We start from the raw sequence: 22,807 nt of genomic DNA, 5'->3' as shown, positions 1-22,807 counted from the left end.
ATCTCGTATCACTTACCTATAACATACACTATCCATTGCATTGCACAGAGAAAGTATTGTGTACCAGATGTCTGGTACCTGGCCATCAAACCTAGTCTCTGCTGTACTGCCAGTACTAAAGGAGGGGATGATCTGAGTCTACAATGGGAATGAGCGGTGACACCTGTATTTGCCTTATACATGCACAGAGAAAAGCTTTATGATTCTAATGTTACACCTTGTAAATGTCTTTTTTTCATTCAGTGCTTCCTTTCATTAGGCCTTTTTTACTTTTTTTACTTCATAAACTTAGTTGCAGAGTCTCAGGGCAGTTTTTTAAACAAGAATCTCTGAAAATGCAAAATATGCATATGTCAAACACTGCAAACAACGTGTAGTTTGATTCCATAAAAGAAATGTTATGGAGTACTTACACAGAAAGACACAGTCTTATCTGTATCATGTTATTCATTGCATATCATTGTCATCCTTGCAAAAAAGTGATTTAAACCTTTGAGCTATCAAGGGACTAAGTTCTTACCATCTTAGGGATCACTACTGTTGGACCTCCTGGCCCACCTGGCTTACCTGGTGAAAGAGGACAGAAGGGAGATCCAGGTTTACCTGGTGTTTCTATTCCTGGGCAACCAGGACTTGATGGACCACGAGGACCTCCTGGACCACCAGGTCCCCCAGGGCCAACTGCACCATCTGTTCCTCCTGGTAAGTGATGACCACATAGACAGCAACTTGAAGAGACTGAACAGCTGCTTTTTTTTTTTTTTTTTTTTAAATTGTACCTTCAGAGGTGTACTTTATCAGCAGCTGAAGCCCATGAGATTCCAAGCAATACAGATACATTCTCCAAGGCTCTCCCATTGCCTATCAGGACATTTGTAGGAGAACTTGTAGCCTTAAAGACAATTACAGAATTTGGGTATTCAGTGGTACGAGTTGCAGTCTGACTTTATTATGCCTCCTTCTACCTCAAGTGAGCCCTGCTATGGCTTACCTGTGTGATTCAGCTAGACTGGATGAGAAGAGATTGTCAGACTTGAGGGACCTTTGTGTTAACACACAGTAATGACAGGGCCAAGCAGATTTGGCCCAGATGTACAAAATTAAGTCTTTTTCCAGTTTATGTTACATCCTATTTAATCCAACTAATGAAAGTTTATATTAAAATTTATGCATAAAGCAGGAGGTAACCACTTTGTCACTGTCTTGAGTAAATTTAGCTTTCATTATATGATATAACAAATGCTTGGAGGGACTATTGCCTACTAAGAGTTGTGGTACCAAGAGAGTCAAAGGAGTAATTTTTCACAGAATTCCAGTTTCATTTGATAAAAATTCTAGTGTGTAGACCACACAAAATTAGCTTGGGAATGGACACTGTGGGTAAAAGTTCTTGGGTCCTTTTTGGTATAAGGGTAGGGAATGGGAGGTGGAATATAAGAACTGGAAAGCTGTAGTGGAGAGGGGATAACACAGTTCAGAGAGGAATCTAGTGTCTAGATGGCATTGGCATCTTAAGTCCCCTCACTCTGATATTTCATACACATGCTTTTATGATATGAGGTTGAATGGCGGAATGTAGTGTAGAGATGGAAGCGTGCAGGCTGTGAGAAGTACAGGGAGATAGTTGAGGTTGTGAAGGAGAAATGAGGATTGTTGTGCAATATCACTGATTGTTTCCTTTTGAGTTTGGATTACCTTGGTGGGTTTTCATTAGCAGTCCTCCATCTGAAATATCAAAATGTTTGGTCTGCGATTGTGTGGGTATATTAGAATACCCACACAAATACTAGGAAGTACGTTTTTTTACTGAACACATGTATTAATTAATTAATCATGTCAATCTAATACAAATTTCTCCCTAGGTGAAGGGTTATGTGAGCGTGGGCCACCAGGTCCTCCAGGAATTCCAGGACAACAAGGCTTTACAGGGGAGCGAGGCCAAAAAGGTACAGTGTCATGACTATCTTTTTTTTCTCTTTTTGTGAATGGTTGTTAAAAAATGTAAAGCCAGAATTACATAAGGATAAACAGTGTCTCTTACCAGTAGGGTTGAGTGCAGATATTTTCTGTTTCTGAGTAAGAAAGCTGTTTTGTTTGGGCGTAGGATAGTCCCTCATCTCATGTTAGGGCACAGGAGTCTCAAAGTGACTGAGGGTACAACCAATTCTAGAGCCTAGCATGAATCACAATTAAAGTAAAACAGAACTTCAGGTTTATGAGTTACCTCCCAGGTAGATAGAAACTAAGCGCTTTGTAACAGCAGGTGCCAACTCTGTTGTGAAAAAGTTTTATACTTACTTCATGAATAAATTTTACATTTTTTTATGGAAAGCAACATTGAGATTATATATGCAAGATTCCTAATTTGAGTTGGTCAATCTACAATGAGTTTGTTTGTTTGGTAAGCAAAAGAAAGACATCTTTAATGTGTATCCTTGTTTCCAAAAAGACAACCTTGCAATGAGGATGCTGATATGGGTAAGTGAGAATCTTTTCCTAGCTCAACCGTGGACATCCTAGATGACTTTGGTCATGTCACTTAATTTCGTACTCCTTTCAAACAGAAGTCTTTTTTCTCATGAAGATTGTAAGGATTAATTAATTATCCTACACGAAGTGCTTAAATGCTACATTGAAGAATGTCAGAAAAGTCAGTATGGGAAGGAAATTCCTAAACTTCTGGAAATAATTTTTTTCTTTTAAATGAAATAAGTTTAGCCCATTGTCAAATCAATGAAACATTCCCAGTATTTAATTTGCACTCTTGGAGTTTAATTCAAGTTTGGGATTTTGATATATGTGTGTTAGAGTTGTAGTTTGAAGCATCAAGTACCTACTTTAGAAGAGAACTCTTTTGCTGAGAAAAAAAGTCCACAGTTTTATTTATTATTGAAAGCATTTTTTTTTTAATCTATTTGACACTACCCCAAATAAATTCTAATCATATCTGATATTGGTTGTCTGATTCCTAGCAACCAAAAAGCTTCAGTCTGGCCTTCATGGGGGGGAAGCCTTCTAATATTCAAGGAATCATATAATTACATAAAATAGTCATTTTGGACTTGGTGTTATAGATCAGTAACAAGAAAACAATTGTTGTTTTACTGAATTCTTTTAATGTTTTCTAAGGTCTGATGCTCAAGTGTGCTTTTTCAATGCAAATCATTTTAGGTGATCAAGGAGACACATGCTTCAATTGCATAGGAACTGGAATAACTGGGCCTCCTGGGGAGAGAGGACCACCAGGACCTCCAGGTAGTCCAGGTAAGGCTGTAGTCTTCACTGTTTTGCTTAATATATTAAATAAAGTCACTTTTGTATCTGAGTATCTGCGTATAATGCTAATGATATATCTGTATGAATTCAGATGCACAGTTGCCAGCTCCGGTGTATGGTTAGTGCATGTCCTGTTTTGCAGAGTTGGGGAGTGTTAGGAAGAAACAGGCTGGATACGTGCAAAACAATCACTCATTTTTTTTTTAAAATCTGGTCTTTCAAAAAAAATTCTCTGATCAAAGACAGACTTGCAAGCATTCTGTACATTGAAGCTTTATGATCTGCTGTAGATTTAACTGAAAGAGAGACATTAACTTCTACTACTTGCTATTCCTGAAATGATAGAGAAGCTGGAACTTTTAAAAAGTGTGACAAGTGTGATATTTTTTGACACTACTGATTTAACTTAGAGTTGCAAATTTCATTATGTTCAAATAAAATAAAACTCCAAAAACACCAGACTAACCCTTGCCTAATTTAAAAAAAAATAGCTATTCTCTTATGCAGACAGCGTGCTTGATATTTACAGCTTCTACACTTTTATGATTTTCTTTTATGTTTTTCTGCACTACTTAGGTTCTCCTGGTTTTCCTGGACCAAAAGGTGAAAAGGGGCTTCCTGGATTAACTGGCCTTGTAGGGCCACCAGTAAGTGGTGGTGTTATGTTCTGGTGGGAAAATAGTGTCTCATTTGCTTTGTGTATTTGGTAGATCTGTGCACAGTAGACATGAATTCTTGTCTAATATTTCTTTTTTTGTTCATAACTAGCTTGAATATATAATTCTTATATTGTACCAAAATCGGAGACGCAGTGAAAAAAAAAACTAAAATGCTTTTTTTTTTTTCCCCTTTTTTTTCTTTCCTTTCCTCTCAGGGATTCCCAGGGTCCCCAGGTCCTCCTGGGAGACCTGGTCCTAAAGGAGACCCAGGGGATGTCCTGACTTCTCCAAGAATGAAAGGTGACAAAGGAGACCCTGGCTTCCCAGGACCTCCAGGTCTTCCTGGCCTAGATGGCACTCCTGGACGAGATGGACTGCCAGGTCTACCTGGTCCTAAGGGGGAACCTGTGAGTTCCATTTTATGCTGTCTTTGATTGGACAGATGTTTTGAGAAGTCCTAGGTGCATTTGACACAGTGCAGATAAGAGGATGGGCAAATGCACTTTATTCTGAATGTGACTAACGCAGTAATTGTCTTCAGTAGATGCCAACCTAGTGATGATGTACAGAGATACTTCCTGAATCTGTCAATGCCTCTAAAAATAAGCTGAGATTTCTCTTGGGTAGTGTCAGATGATCCCTTCTGCCATTGTCTACATTTCACCTATATAGCGTGAAGAATTACGTAGCCAGGTTTAGACCTTATCTCTACCATGTTAGTAAGATGTAGGCAGCTAATGGCCTTGAGAGCTAAAAGGATGGAAACTGCCAAAGAGTTTCAAAACAGAAGTAATGAAAGACTTTACTCCTTTGCTAGAAAATACGTTTCCCTTTCCCATCCTGCTCTTCCTTTTTTTTAGGGCAGTGTTGCATTCAAAGGAGAAATAGGTATTCCAGGTGATCCAGGAATACCAGGTCCTCCTGGAGACAAAGGACTTCCTGGACCTCCTGGGTTTGGTCCACAAGGTTCCCCTGGTGAAAAGGGTATCCAAGGTGTATCAGGCCGCCCAGGGCCTCCTGGAGTTCCTGGTGAGTTGGTCTCCATGTGCTATTGAACAAAAGCTGTAAAAATCAAGTTTTGTTGTTTTGCTCCGGATAGTTTTCAGAACATAATGCTACTTTTAAGCTTTTCCCAAAGGCATTGTAAAATGTAGTATTTCTAAGCTCCCTTACTGAAGGTCATCACAGAATTGCAAAGCAAGCATAATTTGTGCCACGTTCCTGTAGGCATGTGACTCACCCTTCTGCTCTCACCTCTAAGGAAGCTTCTCCTTCTAGACTGACTATAGCGGAAGTGCATTGTAACTACCATCTGGCTTATGTTTAATAATACTGCAACTACAGCAGGTTTTGAAAACAAGGGTTTACTTGGAACAAGTTTGCTTTTGTTACTTTCTTGTCAACTACACGGATCCTGATCAGGTTGTGCTGGTGTCAGCTATGGAAAATACTATTCACGTGATGGTACCTAGGTGCAAGCTGAAAAAATAACATTTCAAGAAAACGGCCTTAACGTTAAAAAATGCTTCTAAGCCTATACGTGCTATATGGGGCTCAAGGGCAGATAACCTTACTGGGTAAAATGCTGCTGGTGTTTAAGTTCTTTGTAACCTTGGGATGCAGCTAGTATCTTTTTCTGCTCAAAGAAAAGCAGAAAAGAAACTCCTACTGAGTGCTACATATTTCATCTTTTTGGTTTTAGGTCCAAAAGGTGACCCTGGCCAGACTATTACAGAACCAGGAGTTCCTGGCCCCCCTGGTCCTCCGGGAAGAAATGGTGACCCAGGTCTTCCAGGTAGAGCAGCAACTAGATATCCAGGGAATGCCAAGAGCTTTTTATTCCAACTGATTCTTGATAACTATGTTGATTTTCTGCCGTTTACAGGAGATCCTGGTCAGCCAGGTCAGCGTGGCTTACCAGGCATCCCAGGAGCAAAGGGAGAGCCAGGTATTCCTGGCATTGGACTTCCAGGTCCACCAGGCCCAAAAGGTATGTTTACAGCCATATTACTGTATTGTACTGGCTGGAAGAGGGGACATAGAGGATTGTGTCTCTTCACTTTTTCCTTGTGAGTTGATTTATGTCTCTAGAATCCTTTAAAAAATGTTTGTCTTGAATTTGTACATCTTTTTTAATAGTTTCAGAAGTATCAGGAAAAAATCTGCTGAGCTCTTATTCCTCTGTTCACTCTACTGTTCTTTCACAGTAGCTTACATTTTTCAGTAAACCAAGGACACAAAAGCCAACGGGTAAAACTTTGGGAAATTATGAATGTTTGAGCTTAAATCAATAAATGATCTCCAAATGCTGCCTCAAGATGTTAATGTTTCTGATGTGAACTGTTTGTGATCTTTGTTAGAGCACACAGCATGGGGAGTGCCCTCCTCCAAGAGGAGTCCCAGAGATCCTCTGTGGCAAAGACTGCATACTCAAAAGTTACCTCAGACAAACGAGTCCCCCTCAAGTATTCTTGAGCTAGCACAGAACCTTTCTTCAGAGATTACTTTTCATGGGCCCTAAGCATTTCTGGAAGAGTTGTTCTAATGCTTTCTGGTGTCCTTTCCTCTGCTGCCCTAACCTCCGTGCCATGTGTAGGTTTCCCAGGGACACCAGGCCCTCCCGGAGCTCCGGGAACTCCAGGTCGCCCTGGTCTAGATGGGCCTCCTGGACCACCTGGTTTCCCAGGACAGAAGGTCAGTGTTTGCTTGTTTAATGTAAAGCTCACTTTCTTAGAGGTTCTTCTGTGTCAGTGGGAAGTTGGTGGGGAGGATTTCACCTCTTGTCAGCTTTTGGTGGCGGGCAAGTCACATTCTCTACTTGAGATTTGAGTGAGGGTAGGAAAAAAGAAACTGTAAGATGGTGGGTGTTTTTTCTTTACTACTTTAGCATTTTTAGGAGAGGCTAAACTTAGAAAAACCCCTTTTTAAAAAATTGTTAATTTGTTATAGGGAGATCGTGGATTTGGAGTTCCAGGACCACCTGGACCCCCAGGACCACCAGGCACAAAAGGAGTTCAAGGACCCAAAGGTGATCCTGGCTTCCCAGGAAACCCTGGTCTCCCAGGACGGGCAGGTTTTGATGGAACGCCAGGGCCTAAAGGTATGAAGAACTCTCCCCTTTTCTGTTCCCTTTTGAACTTTAGAAAATATAGACACGTGAGGAGTCATATGGCAGTTAAATACAAGCAGTGCTGACTTTAGAGCAATTACTTCAGGGTCTGTTTTTCCAAACCAGAGACAACTGTGTAAAGGGAAGTTTGTGTTCTCAAAAGACAAGCAAGCAAGGGAGTAAATACCAATCTGTGGGTCAGTATCTGAAAGCCTGTATTCTAAAGACAAATCATGTTAACATGGGGGTAAAATTTTTTCGATAGAATAATTGTCATATAGATGTACTGTGCTTCAACATGCAGAGGGTTAGCAATTCACAAATTCCTACTGTTAATCATTGTCTGTATTGAACTGCGGAGCATGCCTGGTTTACTGGAGAGCATCTGTTGAGTTTGATGTGGATAATGATGCAATAACATGTCTCTGTGTAGCCTAGAAATGTAAACTGCATGCATTCCACACAGAGTGAGGACAAATCTCTGGCTTTCAGAAACAGCCTCTGAAGTGTGTTTTTTCCTCTGTCAGATCCATATTTGTTTGCATGCAAGGATGAGATTTCAAGTACAATGTGCACACACTCTGCTTAGGAAAGCAACTATATCTGAACTGAGTTCACTATTTAACTAAACAAGCATGTTCTTTTAGGTGACCCTGGACCAAGCGGACCACCAGGACTCCCAGGCCCACCAGGCATCCCTGGCATTGGTGGTCAAGGTCCACCTGGATCTCCAGGACCTCCAGGTCCTGTTGGCCCCCCAGGTAAAACTCACATGAAATCACCCTTAGGTGATTTCTGGCGTACAGCAAGCAGGTACACAGGACACTGAGACTCTCACTGAACAGATAGGCAAGGAAAGATAGATGTTTATGAGCTTGGCTGTCTTGCCAGTAAAGCTGGTAAACTTTGGTACATCATGTTTTTTACTGAAACCCGATGCCATTTGCACAACTTAGAGGGGTCTCAAGGGTGCAACAGCCCACTTTGGAGAAGACTTGGGGCCTCAGCAGAAATTCTGGAAAGTGTCGTGCACTATCTGTGACAAAATCTCTGTGAAGGGGTTTATTGCAGTACTCTTCAGGACAAGGCAGAAGGGAGCACAATGTCAGTGCAGAGGTTTTGGGGATAAAGAAGAGGAGGAAAGCTGCCTTTAGCTGCCTGTACTGTGCTGTCATTATATTGCTTTCAAATAGCAAGGTGGTTCTTAAATTCCAAAGCCGTTTTCTGTCTTACCAAGCTGTATTCCAAGTTCACTGGGTGAGAGGTATTTTAAAGTAACTTTTTTACATTATTATCTAGCAAATTAATTTCTTGTTTGGAAAAAAACCGGACAGCTCAATCCCCTATACAATGCTATTTGTCCTCCTCCTACTTACATGATGAGTGCAAAATCAAGGTAGTGATTCAGATTCTCCCTGACATGGCTAGGCACTTTTTTTTTTTTAATGGAAGCTGAAGGACAATTTAACTCAGTTAACGTGGAAAGGAAGAAAGCATGAGTATTCCAAACTAGCTTTTTAATTATTTTGTAGAGGAGAAAATGTTCTCCGAGAAGTGATGTGATGTTGCTTTAACAAAAGCCTGTCAGTAAAAGAGGTCATACACATTTGTCTTGTTGTAAGCACACCTGGAAAAGAGCTTTAGAATTCCTCTTACAGAAACCTCTGAGTTCTGGGGTTCCTGATTCCCTCATACACTTTTTTTTCTGCAAAACCAACAAGTCCTGATAGGTTTAAAGTAGATTGACAGAGCAGAAGCTAAGGATAGTGATAATTAGGAATATGTGTGTGAAGAGAGTTTGATTGTCTTTTGTCTAAAATGACTGGTGACTGATGAAGACCTGAACTTGTTCCATCTTTGTGCATAAAGGGTACATGGGCATGCATGCACGTCATTTTATTCACCAAGTGTGTTCAGGAAAATTCCTTTTCCCCTTCATTCAGTGAATGGGCTTGCTGCACACCAACTCCCAAAGTTGCAAATGTGTGGCAGTCACCACAGCAAGAATATTCTCTGTGGACTTGAGCATGCCTGCTGCTGAAACATTTCAGAACTCATCTGGTTCTTGCCATGCCTGTATGACTGTTTACCTTGCATGTTTGTGAGCTACATTTTTTGTATTTGTGTGCCAGCACTGGGATTGGCATTGTTCGCAATGCATGCTGAAAAATGCATGGCCAACTGTACGACCATGGGTCACAGATTGGTTGATCATACTCAGGTCTTTATGAACCGTGAGCTGAGATTCAGCAAAGTGCTTAACTTGAAGGTACGCAAGCACTTGAGTAAGTAGGCCCATGGAATTTGAGTTCTACTTACATACCATAAAGTGTGGGTCATATTTAAGTATACTTTTCCACAAGTTTCCCAGTGGGGAAAGGAATGCACGGTCCCTGCAGCAGCAAGCCTTGAATGTGTCCAGACTTAAGAGCTAGGGACAGAAAGGGTCTGGACAATGTGCGCACAAGTTCCCTGAGCCAGCAGGTGGGTCCTCTGCCTGGCTCACTGTTCTTACTGTACCATCCTGAACCTATGGTTGCACTTGAGGCTGAACTGAAACAGAAAGCAACACAGGTGTGTGTTTGGAGCCGGGGTGGCGGGTTGGTGGCGGGGCGGGGGGGGGGGTGGGTTGGTGGTGGGGGTGGGATGTATTAGAATCATAGAATCATAGAATCATAGGGTTGGAAGGGACCTCTGGAGATCATCTAGTCCAACCCCCCTGCCAGAGCAGGGTCACCTAGAGCAGGTTACACAGGAACATGTCCAGGCGGGTTTTGAATGTCTCCAGAGTTGGAGACTCCACCACCTCTCTGGGCAGCCTGTTCCAGTGCTCTGTCACCCTCAGGGTAAAGAAGTTCCTCCTCATGTTTAGGTGGAACTTCCTATGTTCAAGTTTGTGCCCATTGCCTCTTGTCCTGTCCGCGGGCACCACTGAATGGTAGTATGGGTTTGACTATTTCGTCCAATGCATGTTCTTCTGTTTTCCTGTAGCATCTCTGCTGGTGTTAGCCAGAATTTTATTTCATTTATTCTGCAAAATACCAATTTTGACAAATGCATCATTATTACTAGAGTTGGTGGATTTGAAATGCTTATATTTTTGCTCTTCGTGTCTGTACTGACTAATCATTGTGGCTACTAACAGCATGGTGGCTCTGAAATCTAGTGCATGGTTGAAGGTCACACTTGATAAGTTGTTGTTACTTCCCTTGGCACTGCTATTTCTCTGTTTTGTGCAGAATGCCTTACATTCCCATCTGCCATCCCTTGTTTTTTTACTAGGCTGTTTTCATTCTGTTCCTTTATGCAACATTAGGGTAAAGTTTGTGGGGCTCTGTTTTTCAGGTAATTTGGAAAATTCTTGAAAGGATTTCCCTGTTCATTATTTCCTTTCTCTGCACCACCATTTCTTCAGAATTTGCAACAACTCAACATTCTTTTTTTTGAATACGTAACAAATTACATTAGACATTACTGTTCTAATTATGATATAGTTACATTTTTGAGAACCAGAAATTAAATTAGAATGAGTTTCTATTTGAAAAAGTATCTTTACCATTCTAGATAGAGTTTGTCCTATTACTGAGTTATATTTATTTTCTCTCTTTTTTTTTTTTTTTCACTTACTGATAGAGACCCCTTAAACACAGAGCATGTGCAGTCCCTATCCGTCCTCTAGTACTGTGTTTTCTCTGCAAAGTAAGCTGTTCCAGGTACATGGCACTATAGTTTAATGCAGTGATAAGCTGCTGCCAAAGGGGAGCATGCTTATCATTAAATAAATGGAAGTCTACAGTCTATGCTGTCAAAAAACCTTGATCTGCTTTTTAGTGGGTAAAGAACACATCATGACGTCACTCCTAAACTTGTTCCTGCAGTTGAGAGCAGGGGTCACCATTACAGAGTTAGAGTAATTGTACCGTGTAGTTATTTCTGAGGTTTTGGCATGGTGTTGTCATTATCTCTGTAGATGTACAATATACTATCTCTGTATGTGTAACAATGTAAATTTGCATAATAGAACTAAAAGAATGAGGAAAAAATTGTTTAGAGCTTTTTTGTATTATAAGGAAGGAGCATCTTTTGAAAATCCCTCTTTGAAAGGATATACCAAAATGTGATGCAGCTGATTGGTCGGGTGTGTACTCTGGTGTTCAGAAGGTGTCCAAGCCAGTATCTAGTAATGACAGTTTTGTGTTAAGAAACAGTTGAGAAAAAGCTTGTTCCCCACTTGCAAAGAAAATACTAGACAAGGAGAGAGGGAAAAATAATTTTATTTTTTGAATGTACTATTGTTATTTGAAAATACCTCACCGAGTTTTTCATTTCTGCATACAGTGGTGGCTGCGCTTTGAAAAAGACCTCCGAGTTTCCTTGCGGTCTGGTTTCTCTTAACAGCATTAGTGTTGTATTCTTTGTACTTAGATCTGTTTTCAGTAACTTTAGGGTAGAATTTTTTCTTTGTTCTAATCTGTGTGTGCTTTATTTTGTTTCCTAACTTAACGACTATTACAACTCCTTACTGCTACCTGTCTCAACTTCCTGATGAGCTCTAACTCGTTGGCTTTTGAACCTCAGGTTCCGCAGGTACTGTGGTTTCTTTACCAAAGCCTTTTCTTAACTTCAGATTTAAAAATTTTTTTGTCAGCTACACTTCCAGAGTGGGCATCTTCACTGGTACAATGCACTGGAGGGAAAGAAGCCATCTGCTTGCTTCAGCAGTGCCTTGAGCTCAGTAACATTAGCAGTAAAAAAATCTTAAGCATATTTTGACAATTCATAGTTTTCATTCAAGGAAATGTAATGCTATACAGAATTTTGCTATCCTTCAAAAATATTCAGCTGATGTTATCTTAGAATGTAGTAAAATGGAATCATTAATGGAAATATATTGTAAGAATCTCAACACTTAATGATAAAATACAAACCAGTCTAATCAATCTTTGCTTTTTTTTTTTATTAATCAGACTTAAACTGTTGTTGAAGAGAGTTGTTGTTTTCCTTCTGAGATTTTTTTGAATTGCATTTGCTACAACTTGATAAAATTTTAGCAATACTTCTCTTCAGGACAATATGTCCTTTTAACACCTGGAAGCCATTAAAAAATACATGACTTCAGAAAAATTGCAGGGTTTTCATCAGTGCTAGGAACGGACTGCAGATAAAACTTAGCTGTTCCTACAGTACTATGCCCAGACACGCATAGATCTCAGCCCTGCCTTACCTTTTGCTAAACAATTGTGTCTTAACGTTGTCTAGGGTTGCAGGGCATTCCAGGGGAGAAAGGGGATCCGGGTCCTCCAGGCTTCGATGTTCCTGGTCCTCCAGGCGACCGAGGAACCCCAGGATATCCAGGACCCCCTGGTCTCCCAGGGCCTCAGGGTTCACCCGGACCACCTGGCCGGGATGGAATGCCTGGATTTCCAGGTAAGTTCACATTTTTTTGCCTGTGGATAAAGACCAAACTGTAGTTACAGGTGGATGCTCTTTATGCTTGAGCATGCCAACTTAATGAAATTCGTTGTTTATCCTATCTGTTTAAAGTTGGATACATGTAACCTTTACATCTCATACTTTCTAAAAAAAAAATTATAATGAAATTTCTGGCATTAAAATCCTGTCCACTCTTCCTGTAACTCGATGCAAATATTTTCCATGTTATACTGTCTCATAACTTACAAATGTGACTTTGATCATCATAGTTACGACACTTTTCTGATTTATTTTGTGATTATTTTTTTCTAGTCACTGATACAATTTAGAAATAGAATTTGTTTAAAGGAAATAATTGCAAATACTATCAATTGGATCCAACACATAGTCTTACATATCAATTTCCTTATTCTATGTGTTTGACTCTTCAGTTAAGAGTCTGGAATAGAACCTTAAAAGTGAATTTTGAGAATCTCTGTCTTCAGATAGAGGGGCGATGCAGAACATTCTAAAAGTAGTGTATTCCTAATTGTCTTTTTGGTTTTCAGTAAACTCAAGTTTGCTTTCAAACATGTATTTATGTTTCATACCGGGGAACTAAACTTACTAGAGGTATACATATTCTTTCTACCATAAAGAGCAGTGCACTGCAAATTTTCTTCCCAGGACTTTACTGTGGAAAATTTGCCAGAATTTTAAAGTGTCATTTTATCTGATTTAGATCCATACAAGAACTGAGCACTTGCAATTCCCTTAAACCAGGTTTTATATGCATGTGCTGGTTAATAAATACCATAGAGATGCAGGGAAGTAAAAGTTAGGTACTGCTCAGTTTTGAGTTTTTGTTCAGAATGACAATGGTGATTCAATGCATTTAGGTGCCAAAGGTGAGATGGGCGTCATGGGAGCTCCCGGTCCTCCAGGGCCTCCAGGAACTCCTGGAAGAAACGGCCTGCCTGGCTTGAAAGGTAATGTTTGTTTTCTCCACCCCGAAGAGAATGCAGAATGCTGTTTTCCATGTCCTGTATGGAAAGAGGCTTTGTAATACTAACACCTGTATCTTCATTATTGGGATCTGCTTAGGTTGTCTTCTTTTGACAGTGCTGGTGTTCAGAATTGCTTTGCAGTTTTAAGCCACAGCATTCAGTCTCTCTTTTTTTTAAATATATGTCATGAATTGTTAGCTATTTTTAAAACAGTATCTTTGGATTGATGGCATTGAAGTAGGGTAATATTTCTGAAGTATGTTGTAAAGTCTGCTTTAACCAGTAGAAAGAAGACAATCATAGCTTTGGGTTATGGAGTCATCCAGAATCAGCTCTATAGGTATTACAGAGAAACTATTCTATTTACATGTTCCCAACCCCCTTGTTGCAGATGAATTTTTAAAAAGTTTGGTAGAAGAAAAACCCACTATGTCCCCAGAACAAGGAGGCTGTGAATCCGAAGCTGCTGAAGCTGTTGCCACTCCTCTGTGCTAGTGGCACAGTGTGGTGGGGCTCCAAGGGCTCTCTTGACGTGGGTCATACAGACAACTGCTTCCTCTGAGCTGGGCTGGCCAGAGCTGACAGACGGCAGCATACAGATATCCCCGTGCTGTCCACTCACTTAGCTTTGTTCCAGGGTTTAAGATGCTGTGGAGAACCTTACATAAACTGACTGATCATTTGGTGAATTCCAACTTCATGAATAAATCATGGACTGCCTGTGTAAGAAACAGCATTACAAATATATCAGCCTACCTTAAGGATTATATTTTTTTCCCTTTCTTTGTCTGTATCTACTGCAGGTAACAGTGGATTACCCGGTCCGCCAGGGCCTCCTGGACCAGTAGGACAGAAAGGTATCAAAGGTGAAGCAGGCCTGCCAGGTCCACCTGGAAAAGTTGATCCAAAACAGCTAGGAGCAAAAGGAGAAAAAGGCGAGCCAGGTGTTCCAGGTACAGAGCTTTGCATGTGGGTCTGGGGAGGTTCTTTGTCCTCTACAGACAACAGTGAGCTGTAACTGGATCTATTACGGTTCCTTCTTTCTTGCAGAAAAAAATAAATTCAGACTACAGAGGTGGTTTACGGTTCTCCTATTTTAGGCCTTTTTTTAAGCAGTTCTGTGACCAAGTTACTCTGTATGGTCAGTTTGCGATGACCTTGCTCATTAACTGTTACCACTATTTGGCATATGGTGATATTGTAATAGCACTAAGGTGCTTTCAGCAGGATTACGATTCAGTCTTCTAAGTGTTATTCCTAAGCATGATGAGAGATAGTTGTCATGGCTGCTGCACTGGCTGCATTCCTGCTGTCTCGAAGGCCTTTGCCTTGTAGGATGGTCATCTGCTCATGCATCACCTCCAGATTCTCCCTTTGGGTATCCCTGTAAGCTTACCCTCCCCTCAGCTAAATGTCATCTCTGTGTGTGTTTCTAGTTGGAAAGCTGGCAGCCTGGAAGGTTTTCTCAGGTCACTCAAGTCTGTTTTCTCTCTCACTTGCTGGCTCCCCCCCACAGGGTTCGGATGTCTCCTTTGGACTCTAATTTAATCTTGAGAAGAGTAAAAATACCCTACCCTAGAGAGAACTAGAATGCCTTTCTCTCATGTTGGCTCAGCTGTTATTGTGCTAATTTACCTATTGTATTAATTTCTGTGAAGCCTAGGTAGGACCCTAAGACACTTACCTTTTTTTTTTTTTTCCCCTGTTAAGAGCAAGCTGTAGAGGGCAGATTTAACTATGCCTGCAGGGCAGGACAGAGTTATTGTATAAGACAATAACTACATAGAATTTGTAAAAATCTGCTAAAATACCTGCATTACTTTTTATAATATATCATTACCAAAGTGCTTCTGGTGTGGCAATTTAATTAAACGTATATAAATAATCTGGATGAATATAGAGAGGTTAGCATGGAGCCTGCTTATCCGAAAAGACAGTCCCTTCTGAATTAAGTATATTGGTATTAGTCTTAAAGTTACTTTTTCCTCTATTTACCTATATTGTTCCTGTTCTGTAGTAATTTTAAACTTTCCAGAAGCAATATATTGTGTTCTGTGATACTTTTCTTCACTAAACTAGGGGAATTATATTTACTGAAGAAAAATCCCCATTTGGATTTTTATTCATCTGTAGCTATATCTGATCTCTAAGGTTAAAGAAAAACACACAGTAGTAGTAATAGTAATAATAATAAAATGTATCTTTTTCCCTTGAGGTATTCCTGGTTTATCAGGACAGAAAGGTTATCAAGGTCTCCCAGGTGACCCAGGCCCACCAGGACTTAGTGGCCCACCAGGTGTGCCAGGATTGCCAGGTAAATAAACAAGGCCTCAGATGGACAGTGTTGATGTGTAAAAATATGCATGCGTTTTTATCATGTGGGAATTGGGATGTTAATCCAGGTATATCTAAGCAAAACCTAGGGATTTACACTTAAAACTGCAGCACAGTTTTGGGACATTTAAAATCATTATCCAAACAGCATGCTTTGAGCTCTTTCCTTCTAACGAACCCATAAGCAGTTTTAGGCTGACCGCATTGAAGATTAGGATAACTTCTAGGATGACTGGAAAAGTGCTTGCTGCTCGAGCAAGCAACATGACTGCAGGATCTGCCAATGGGACTTGTCTGATTCACATGTTTATTTCTTAGATTGTTAGTCATTATACTCATACTTTGGAAATGGCCAAATGAGTGCATTGCAAAGGCTGTCTGGATTTCAGATTTTTGCTTTAAAGAATTGCGAGGATCAAGAAAACGAATTCTGTTTTGCACTGCTTCTTCCTACAGCTATAACAATTTATCTGAAATCTTGAATCTTTGCTAACTATGTCTAATGTAGGTCTCGCTCTAAATATCTCGTTGGGCTTGGGGAATTTTTTTAATCATCCAGGACTCAAACTATTTTGAGCATTGTAGGTCGCATTTAATTCCATAATAGAAGCTACTGAATACCTATTGCAGATGAGAAAGAGATAATGTGTTCATTCTGCAGAACAACTCATGAGAGACCAAGTCACACCAGTACTAAATTGTTTCAGATGGTTACTAAATCCTGGACTGAGATTTGACCCATTTCATTGCACAACTCTTCAAAACAAAGAAGTTGCCCCAATCAAATCTTGTCTCAGAACAAACTGAAGATGTTTAATATTTCACTACAAATGGGTGTGAAAAAACATGTAGGAGCAGCGTGAGGCCTGAAGCAACTCCAAATCCATTGCCTTTGTAATTAGATGACAAGCATATTCATATGAGAACACATGAATATCAGAAACTTTGAATTATTGCCATTAATTAACTAAAACCACAACTTTCCTAGGCATCAAGGGAGACACAGGGCTTCCTGGACAGCCAGGACCAACAGGACCTCCAGGGGTGAAAGGTGCCATGGGAGAGATGGGCCTTCCAGGTAGTTTCTGTACTTGTATTTTACTTCATTTTGGCCAAGTGTTTTGCTTTTATGTAGTACAAAGGTGGTTGTGCTTGTGTGCAGTATCTAATAATATATTTAAATGGCAGTGCAGATGAGGAATACATATAGCCCTACATACATATTTGTTGAATACTATATAAGAAATTGGAAATACCCATTAAAACGGAATATGCAAAGAGAAAATATATTGTAAATACATATTGTTTTAAAGTGCTTATGGATGTAGAAGCAGAATGATCTACATTTTGTAACTTTCCTATTATTCTGGTTTCTCAGATTCCACTCTGTGAAAGTTCAGAAAAAAGATTCTGTAAACCCACCTGTCAGAAGACAGACATCACACACAAGCAAAAGGGGCAGAAGAAAGTGAATTCCATTATTTAGAAAGATTGCTGAAACAAAAATTCCAGTTTCTGAGGATTCTAATATTAAATTCTGCCTAAATACTACAATGAGATATTTTGATTTGTGTATATTAAGAATAAAAAAAGAAAGCTTAGAAATGCCATGCAAAAAGCCATGAGAGATTTTTAGATAATTGTTTTAGTTTGTTTTTAAAAACAAAACCACTTAAGTATTCAAAGCCAGCCAGTCAATTTGTTAGTCCTTTGTAGTTCAGTTGCTGTAATTTGAGTGATTTCTCTAAACCACTGCAGAAGTTTTATTCATATCTATAAAACTTGTATTTTATCTTTTTGACAGGTCCCCCAGGGATTAAAGGCAGCCAAGGAATAGCAGGACGCCCAGGGCAGCCTGGGCCTGCAGGATTTCCTGGATTGAAAGGGGAGAAAGGTGACCCTGGTCTTTCAAGCATTGGTATTCCTGGTCTCCCTGGACCAAAGGTACATTTACCAAATTCTTCAATAGAAAATTCCATGAGGAAATTTGATTCTGTGTTGATGATTTTTTTTTTTTTAACTATAATTTAATATATATTATGCACAACTGTAAATATGTGTAGAAATATATTAATAACAAGCAGGGTTGACTGTGGTTTGTTCTTTTCAGGGGGGAGCAAAAATTTCTAATTTTAAAGGTGAAAATATTTTTATATAATTTAATCTGGTTAAAGGAGAAGATTGTTTACCAGACTTTTTAAGTTGGGTTCAGTTAGTGGCCTAGCCTGCACTGTGACACATGCTGACATTTTGGTAGTTGGTAGGGATTTATACAATTAATATCATTGTTCCCACGTCTAATTCTGTAGTTAATTCTCAAAAAATTAGGACAATATGCATTTAAGAATAAATTACTAAGGAGCTGATATATCATGATTACTGCTGCTTAAAATTTAAAAGTCTACATAAAGCATTTGCAGTAACATTTACCTATGTCATCCTTTCTTTCACCCACAGAGAAGTGACAAAAAGACCTACAGAATATCTAGCAGCCTTCACTGATGCCTTACAATTGATGTTGTGCAGTAATTAATTTAGCAAAAATATCACATGATTAAAGATCCACAGATTTCTTTTTTTATTCATCATTATCATGGGGTAAAAATATCTGTCTCTTCTGAAAGAAAAAGAACACTTTTTTATTTAATGTAGGCCAATTCTGAGGAAAAGCTATGATACTTTATACAAAATCTTAGGGGAAAACCATTAAAATCTTAACAGTTACTATTTCCAATTAATTTTTTGTGTGAGATGGTTAACATTAACTGGATATACGGAGAAGTGTACGCAACATAATGGTGAGACTGGTAAGATGGTAAGACTGGGAGCGTACAAGAAGAGCTTACCCATCTTACAAAGACGAGGTACTTATTTCTGCTTAATGTTTTCTAGGGTGATCTTGGTTTGCCTGGGTACCCAGGTAGTCCAGGCAGTAAAGGTGTCGCTGGAAATCCTGGTTTGCCTGGATTTCCAGGCAGTCCGGGTGCAAAAGGAGAACCAGGCCTTCCTGGATTCCCAGGTAATTCTGAACAGGATTTTTTAATTTTCCTTCTTGCTTATATTGGTACATGCATCTAAACAGAGCGGGTAATTGGTGAAGGGCTGCAGCTTCTAGCAGTCTGCTGCTTCTAAGCTTTGTGCTGTTGGAATTGTCACTGCAAGAGTACGTGTTTGGATGCATTGCTTAAGAGAGCCTTCTGAAATTATTCATCTGCTCTGGGGAGATGCAGCAGTTACGTTAGCTAATGGTCTCCGCTCTCCACAGCAGTCAGACTCTCACCTCCTCTGACACACAAAATATCTATGTTTGGCTCCATATTTTTCCCTCCTGAATCAATTAAAAAAGCATCATCAGGAAAACTGGGCTTTTTTAATAACATTTATTGTCTAAACATATGATCTAAAGAGAAATCTCTTTCTGAAACGTAATGAAACTAGGTTTTGCGCTCTTCTCTGAAAAATATTAATAGAGATTGTTTATGGGTATATGTCAGTTCTTTCATTCTCAATTTAAAGAAACAAGGTGTTTGCTCATACTGCATTTGCAGCAATAGCGGCTGTTCTACAAACATGCTTGAGCTGCTTTAATGTAGGAAGTTAGGGATTTATAACAGTGTGGTCATGGCAGCAGGAATCTTAGAAGATAACGAAACCTGGCCATGAACCTGAGAGTTTTTAACCTCTGCTTCATGACGTGCCTGAAAGACTGTGAACAGTCCAACCAGTGTATTGAGACCCTGCCTATGGCAGGCTCAGATGCTGTTCAGAACAGACATACTGCAATGGATCCATTGTTTTTCCTACCAACGACTCAGTTCATGCCATAGGGGGTGAGAATCCGATGTAAATTCTAACTAAGACCATTTTTATTAAGATGCTTTTTCAGGAAAGGAAAAGAGGATTGGGGAAGGACTATCCAACTGCAGTTCAGAATGCTTTCAAATTGTTGTCAAGCAGAAACGCCTGTCTCTAAGGTGGTGATTTCCTAGCAGACTGCCAGTCTCACTCTGTCCTTGGCCACAGGCACTCAACAATTAAGAAGACAGAGTCTTGAGAGTAGCAATAAGGACAGTTGTGCTAGTATGTTTTGTTTCTGTATGTTCTTTGCTTTATAATTCATCTCCTTGGTCAGCCATAAATCTGCAAAATGAGCATAAATACAGTGTCTTGATACAATTAGCTCATTTGTTACTCAGGGCATCTCAGATTATGGTATTTCGAGATCTGCTGAAGAGCCAGTTTTGTGCTTAATTTGATTGAAATGCTTGTACTTTACAGGAACGCCAGGAATTCCAGGACCAAAAGGTATCGAGGGACCTCCAGGTAATCCTGGCCTGCCTGGACCACCTGGGCCAGTAGGTGAGCATCAACAGTGCAGCAGAGGTCAGCTGCTTCTGTGAAAAACATAACACATGAAGCCGCTTCCTTTCATCTTATCTTTTTAACATCATGAAAATGTATCTATATGGATGCTCAAACACCATTACACACACTTAGTTCACTGAAATTAAACAGAAAAGAAAAGTTTTAACTTTCTCTTGATGACTTGTGTCTGCTGTTGTAGTCATACCCTTAGCTATTGAAACAAGAAGTTAACTGTTTCAGTATTTACCAGCTTTATTTATGTTAAGTATTCCTGTGGTCTAACCTGTTTTTATAAGAGCAAAATTCTAATTTATCCTAAAGGGAAGCATCATGTAATTTTTAGCAAACACTAACTGCTTAAAAGGTCACAGGCCTAAAAGCCTTTTCTAAATTGTCAGGGAGGAGAGAGAAAAAGGTTTTAATTTTAAGATTACACACTTGTGAATTTGTTATTACATTGTCACACCTTTGGATTCAGATGGTGGGGAGGTTGCTTTTTTATTGCAGGTTAGGTATTATTGTGCTAAAGTGTTCTATACCCCTTATAGGTGATATTGGCCGTCCTGGCCCTCCTGGTCCTTCAGGGGAGAAGGGACAGCCTGGTCGAGATGGTATCCCTGGACCAGCTGGTCAGAAGGGTGAACCAGGTTAGGTATCCTTCCTCTTCGTTTTCTCCTCTTCACTCTGCACTGTGATGTCCTGCTATCACTAGGCTATTTTTCCTATAACTGCTAATACACCTTCAAAGCTGCTCCTGTGATTCCCAGATGCTGAATGGTTCACAAAGGATGCTGTCAAGCTGCCAGTGAAGCACGGGACAAGAATTCAATCAGCTCTTAGATTTTTTTGTTACCTGACTTCAACACCAGCCCCTGTTCCTGTATTCCATGGTAGCTGCGTTGCTTCAACTCAGTTACAGAATGGATAAACAGTGTAATGTCTGCCTTAAGGATAGAACCTCAACCAAAAATGCAAATGTTTTAACTCCCAAAATCTGAAAGAGCGTCTTGTGAATGGATGGAACTTATGAAAGTTACAGACGCATTTTGTAGCAAAACCTCTAGCTTTGGTGTAGACTGGTGAGGGAATGAGAATCCCGGTAGTTTCAATGATCAGAGATTTACATGAACTGCACTTTAGTCATTCTCAGCCTCATATTCCTATTCCTGGAGAACTGAAAGCTAAAAGTTTATTATTAAGTGAATATGTTTCTTTTCAGGTCTACCAGGTTTTGGGCGCCCAGGACCCCCAGGACTCCCAGGATTGTCAGGTATAGTTTCTCTATTGTTCTTTGCTAAAAAGGTTGAATGTAAAATATATCTCTACACCAGAAAAAGAAGGTCATGTTTTATGTTCTGCAACAAATGAATGCCATAGCAACAACTAAAATAACATATTTTTTTTCCTCAGCAGACTGTTTCAGTTAACCACAGTAATAAAGACACTCATTACTGACTACTGAATTTTGTAAATTAGCAATTATGCAGACAGAATAAATCCACACAGGATAATAATCTACTGCATTGTGTGGAACTTTGCTGATTTGTCTCAGTAAATAAAACATTCATACAACAGATGACAAATGAAGCTGCTTTGAAAATATAGCTGCTTGCTATATTTTCAAAGCAATTTCAGAACCTACGTTACATTACTTTCCAGTAGCATTAAAGGTCCTAAATTTCTCAAGCTGATTTGAAAATTTTGCAAGTATTTCTTAACTTTCAGCACTGTCTTAAAAAAATGATGGAGTATTAATACTGACAGGTTTCTTCACAGAAAGGATGGCTTGTAGGCTTACAAACTCAGAGGATGTTTATGAATTAGAGCATAGAGTCTCATAGAATGAGACTTAGTAAGACCTTTTAACATGTCAGAAGCTATAGCACTTGCTTCTGCAAGAATTATTAGCCACAACTCTTTTCTGAATGTTAGAACAATTTTATACCGTCTCACTGTGCAAATGAAGTGAGTTGTGGCCAGACTTGCACCTTCTGCCAGGGAGAGAAATGGCTCTGCAAATTGACGTTTGGACTTTTTTGCATATCAAATTGTAACATTATTCATAAACATGGCTGTTTGGTTTTACAGGGCAAAAAGGAGAACTGGGGTTACCTGGCCCACCGGGGCCCCCTGGACTTCCAGGTCTGAAGGGAGAACCAGGTTTTCAGGGATTCCCTGGTCTACAGGGTCCACCAGGTCCACCAGGATTACCAGGGCCACCTCTAGAAGGTCCTAAAGGTAGCCCTGGCCCACCAGGTGTTCCAGGAAGGCCAGGTAAAAGTGTGATCCATACCTATCAATATCTGCCAGTACTTTCATATTTTGCTGGTAGGTTATCAGCCTTTAAACTTTCTCAATTTATTTGGATGGATAAGTTCAAGCCTCATGGCATAGATCTTAACGTTTGTGGGCAACCAGAGGATTTTGTTGCCAAAAGTAGCGGTGCCTAAAAATAAATCGGTCTCAGTTTCTATTAATTTCTGATACCTAGCAGCAAAAATCTAATGCGCTAATAAACGGGAGATTCTCCGCATGCTGTCACAGTAATCATCTAGCGAGCACGATACCGACTTCTGAACGTCTGATACCTTTGCAGTATTGTCACATGATCAGCAAATGTCATCGCGCACAAAAAACCGAATGTA

General features: G+C 39.8%; 1 protein-coding gene across 1 annotated transcript in view; it reads left to right on the top strand.

Moving 5' to 3' along the window:
- Positions 1-22,807, top strand: part of COL4A5 (collagen type IV alpha 5 chain) — an 83,712-nt gene that overhangs the window by 46,575 nt on the left and 14,330 nt on the right. The window contains exons 20-41 of the mRNA XM_074599931.1: positions 529-702; positions 1,863-1,946; positions 3,172-3,264; positions 3,853-3,923; positions 4,151-4,342; positions 4,796-4,964; positions 5,638-5,730; positions 5,821-5,925; positions 6,532-6,629; positions 6,885-7,035; positions 7,692-7,805; positions 12,304-12,471; positions 13,356-13,445; positions 14,267-14,416; positions 15,679-15,777; positions 16,786-16,875; positions 17,602-17,741; positions 18,690-18,816; positions 20,076-20,156; positions 20,711-20,809; positions 21,382-21,432; positions 22,251-22,436. Coding sequence (XP_074456032.1) covers positions 529-702; positions 1,863-1,946; positions 3,172-3,264; positions 3,853-3,923; positions 4,151-4,342; positions 4,796-4,964; positions 5,638-5,730; positions 5,821-5,925; positions 6,532-6,629; positions 6,885-7,035; positions 7,692-7,805; positions 12,304-12,471; positions 13,356-13,445; positions 14,267-14,416; positions 15,679-15,777; positions 16,786-16,875; positions 17,602-17,741; positions 18,690-18,816; positions 20,076-20,156; positions 20,711-20,809; positions 21,382-21,432; positions 22,251-22,436 — 2,625 coding nt within the window. The remainder of the gene's footprint in view (positions 1-528; positions 703-1,862; positions 1,947-3,171; positions 3,265-3,852; positions 3,924-4,150; positions 4,343-4,795; positions 4,965-5,637; positions 5,731-5,820; positions 5,926-6,531; positions 6,630-6,884; positions 7,036-7,691; positions 7,806-12,303; positions 12,472-13,355; positions 13,446-14,266; positions 14,417-15,678; positions 15,778-16,785; positions 16,876-17,601; positions 17,742-18,689; positions 18,817-20,075; positions 20,157-20,710; positions 20,810-21,381; positions 21,433-22,250; positions 22,437-22,807) is intronic.

The sequence above is a fragment of the Larus michahellis genome, chromosome 9, assembly GCF_964199755.1.
Source record: "Larus michahellis chromosome 9, bLarMic1.1, whole genome shotgun sequence".
In the NCBI taxonomy this organism is placed as follows: Eukaryota; Metazoa; Chordata; class Aves; order Charadriiformes; family Laridae; genus Larus; species Larus michahellis.
Note: the sequence above shows the minus strand (reverse complement) of the source record. Positions and strands in the feature narration are given on the sequence as shown.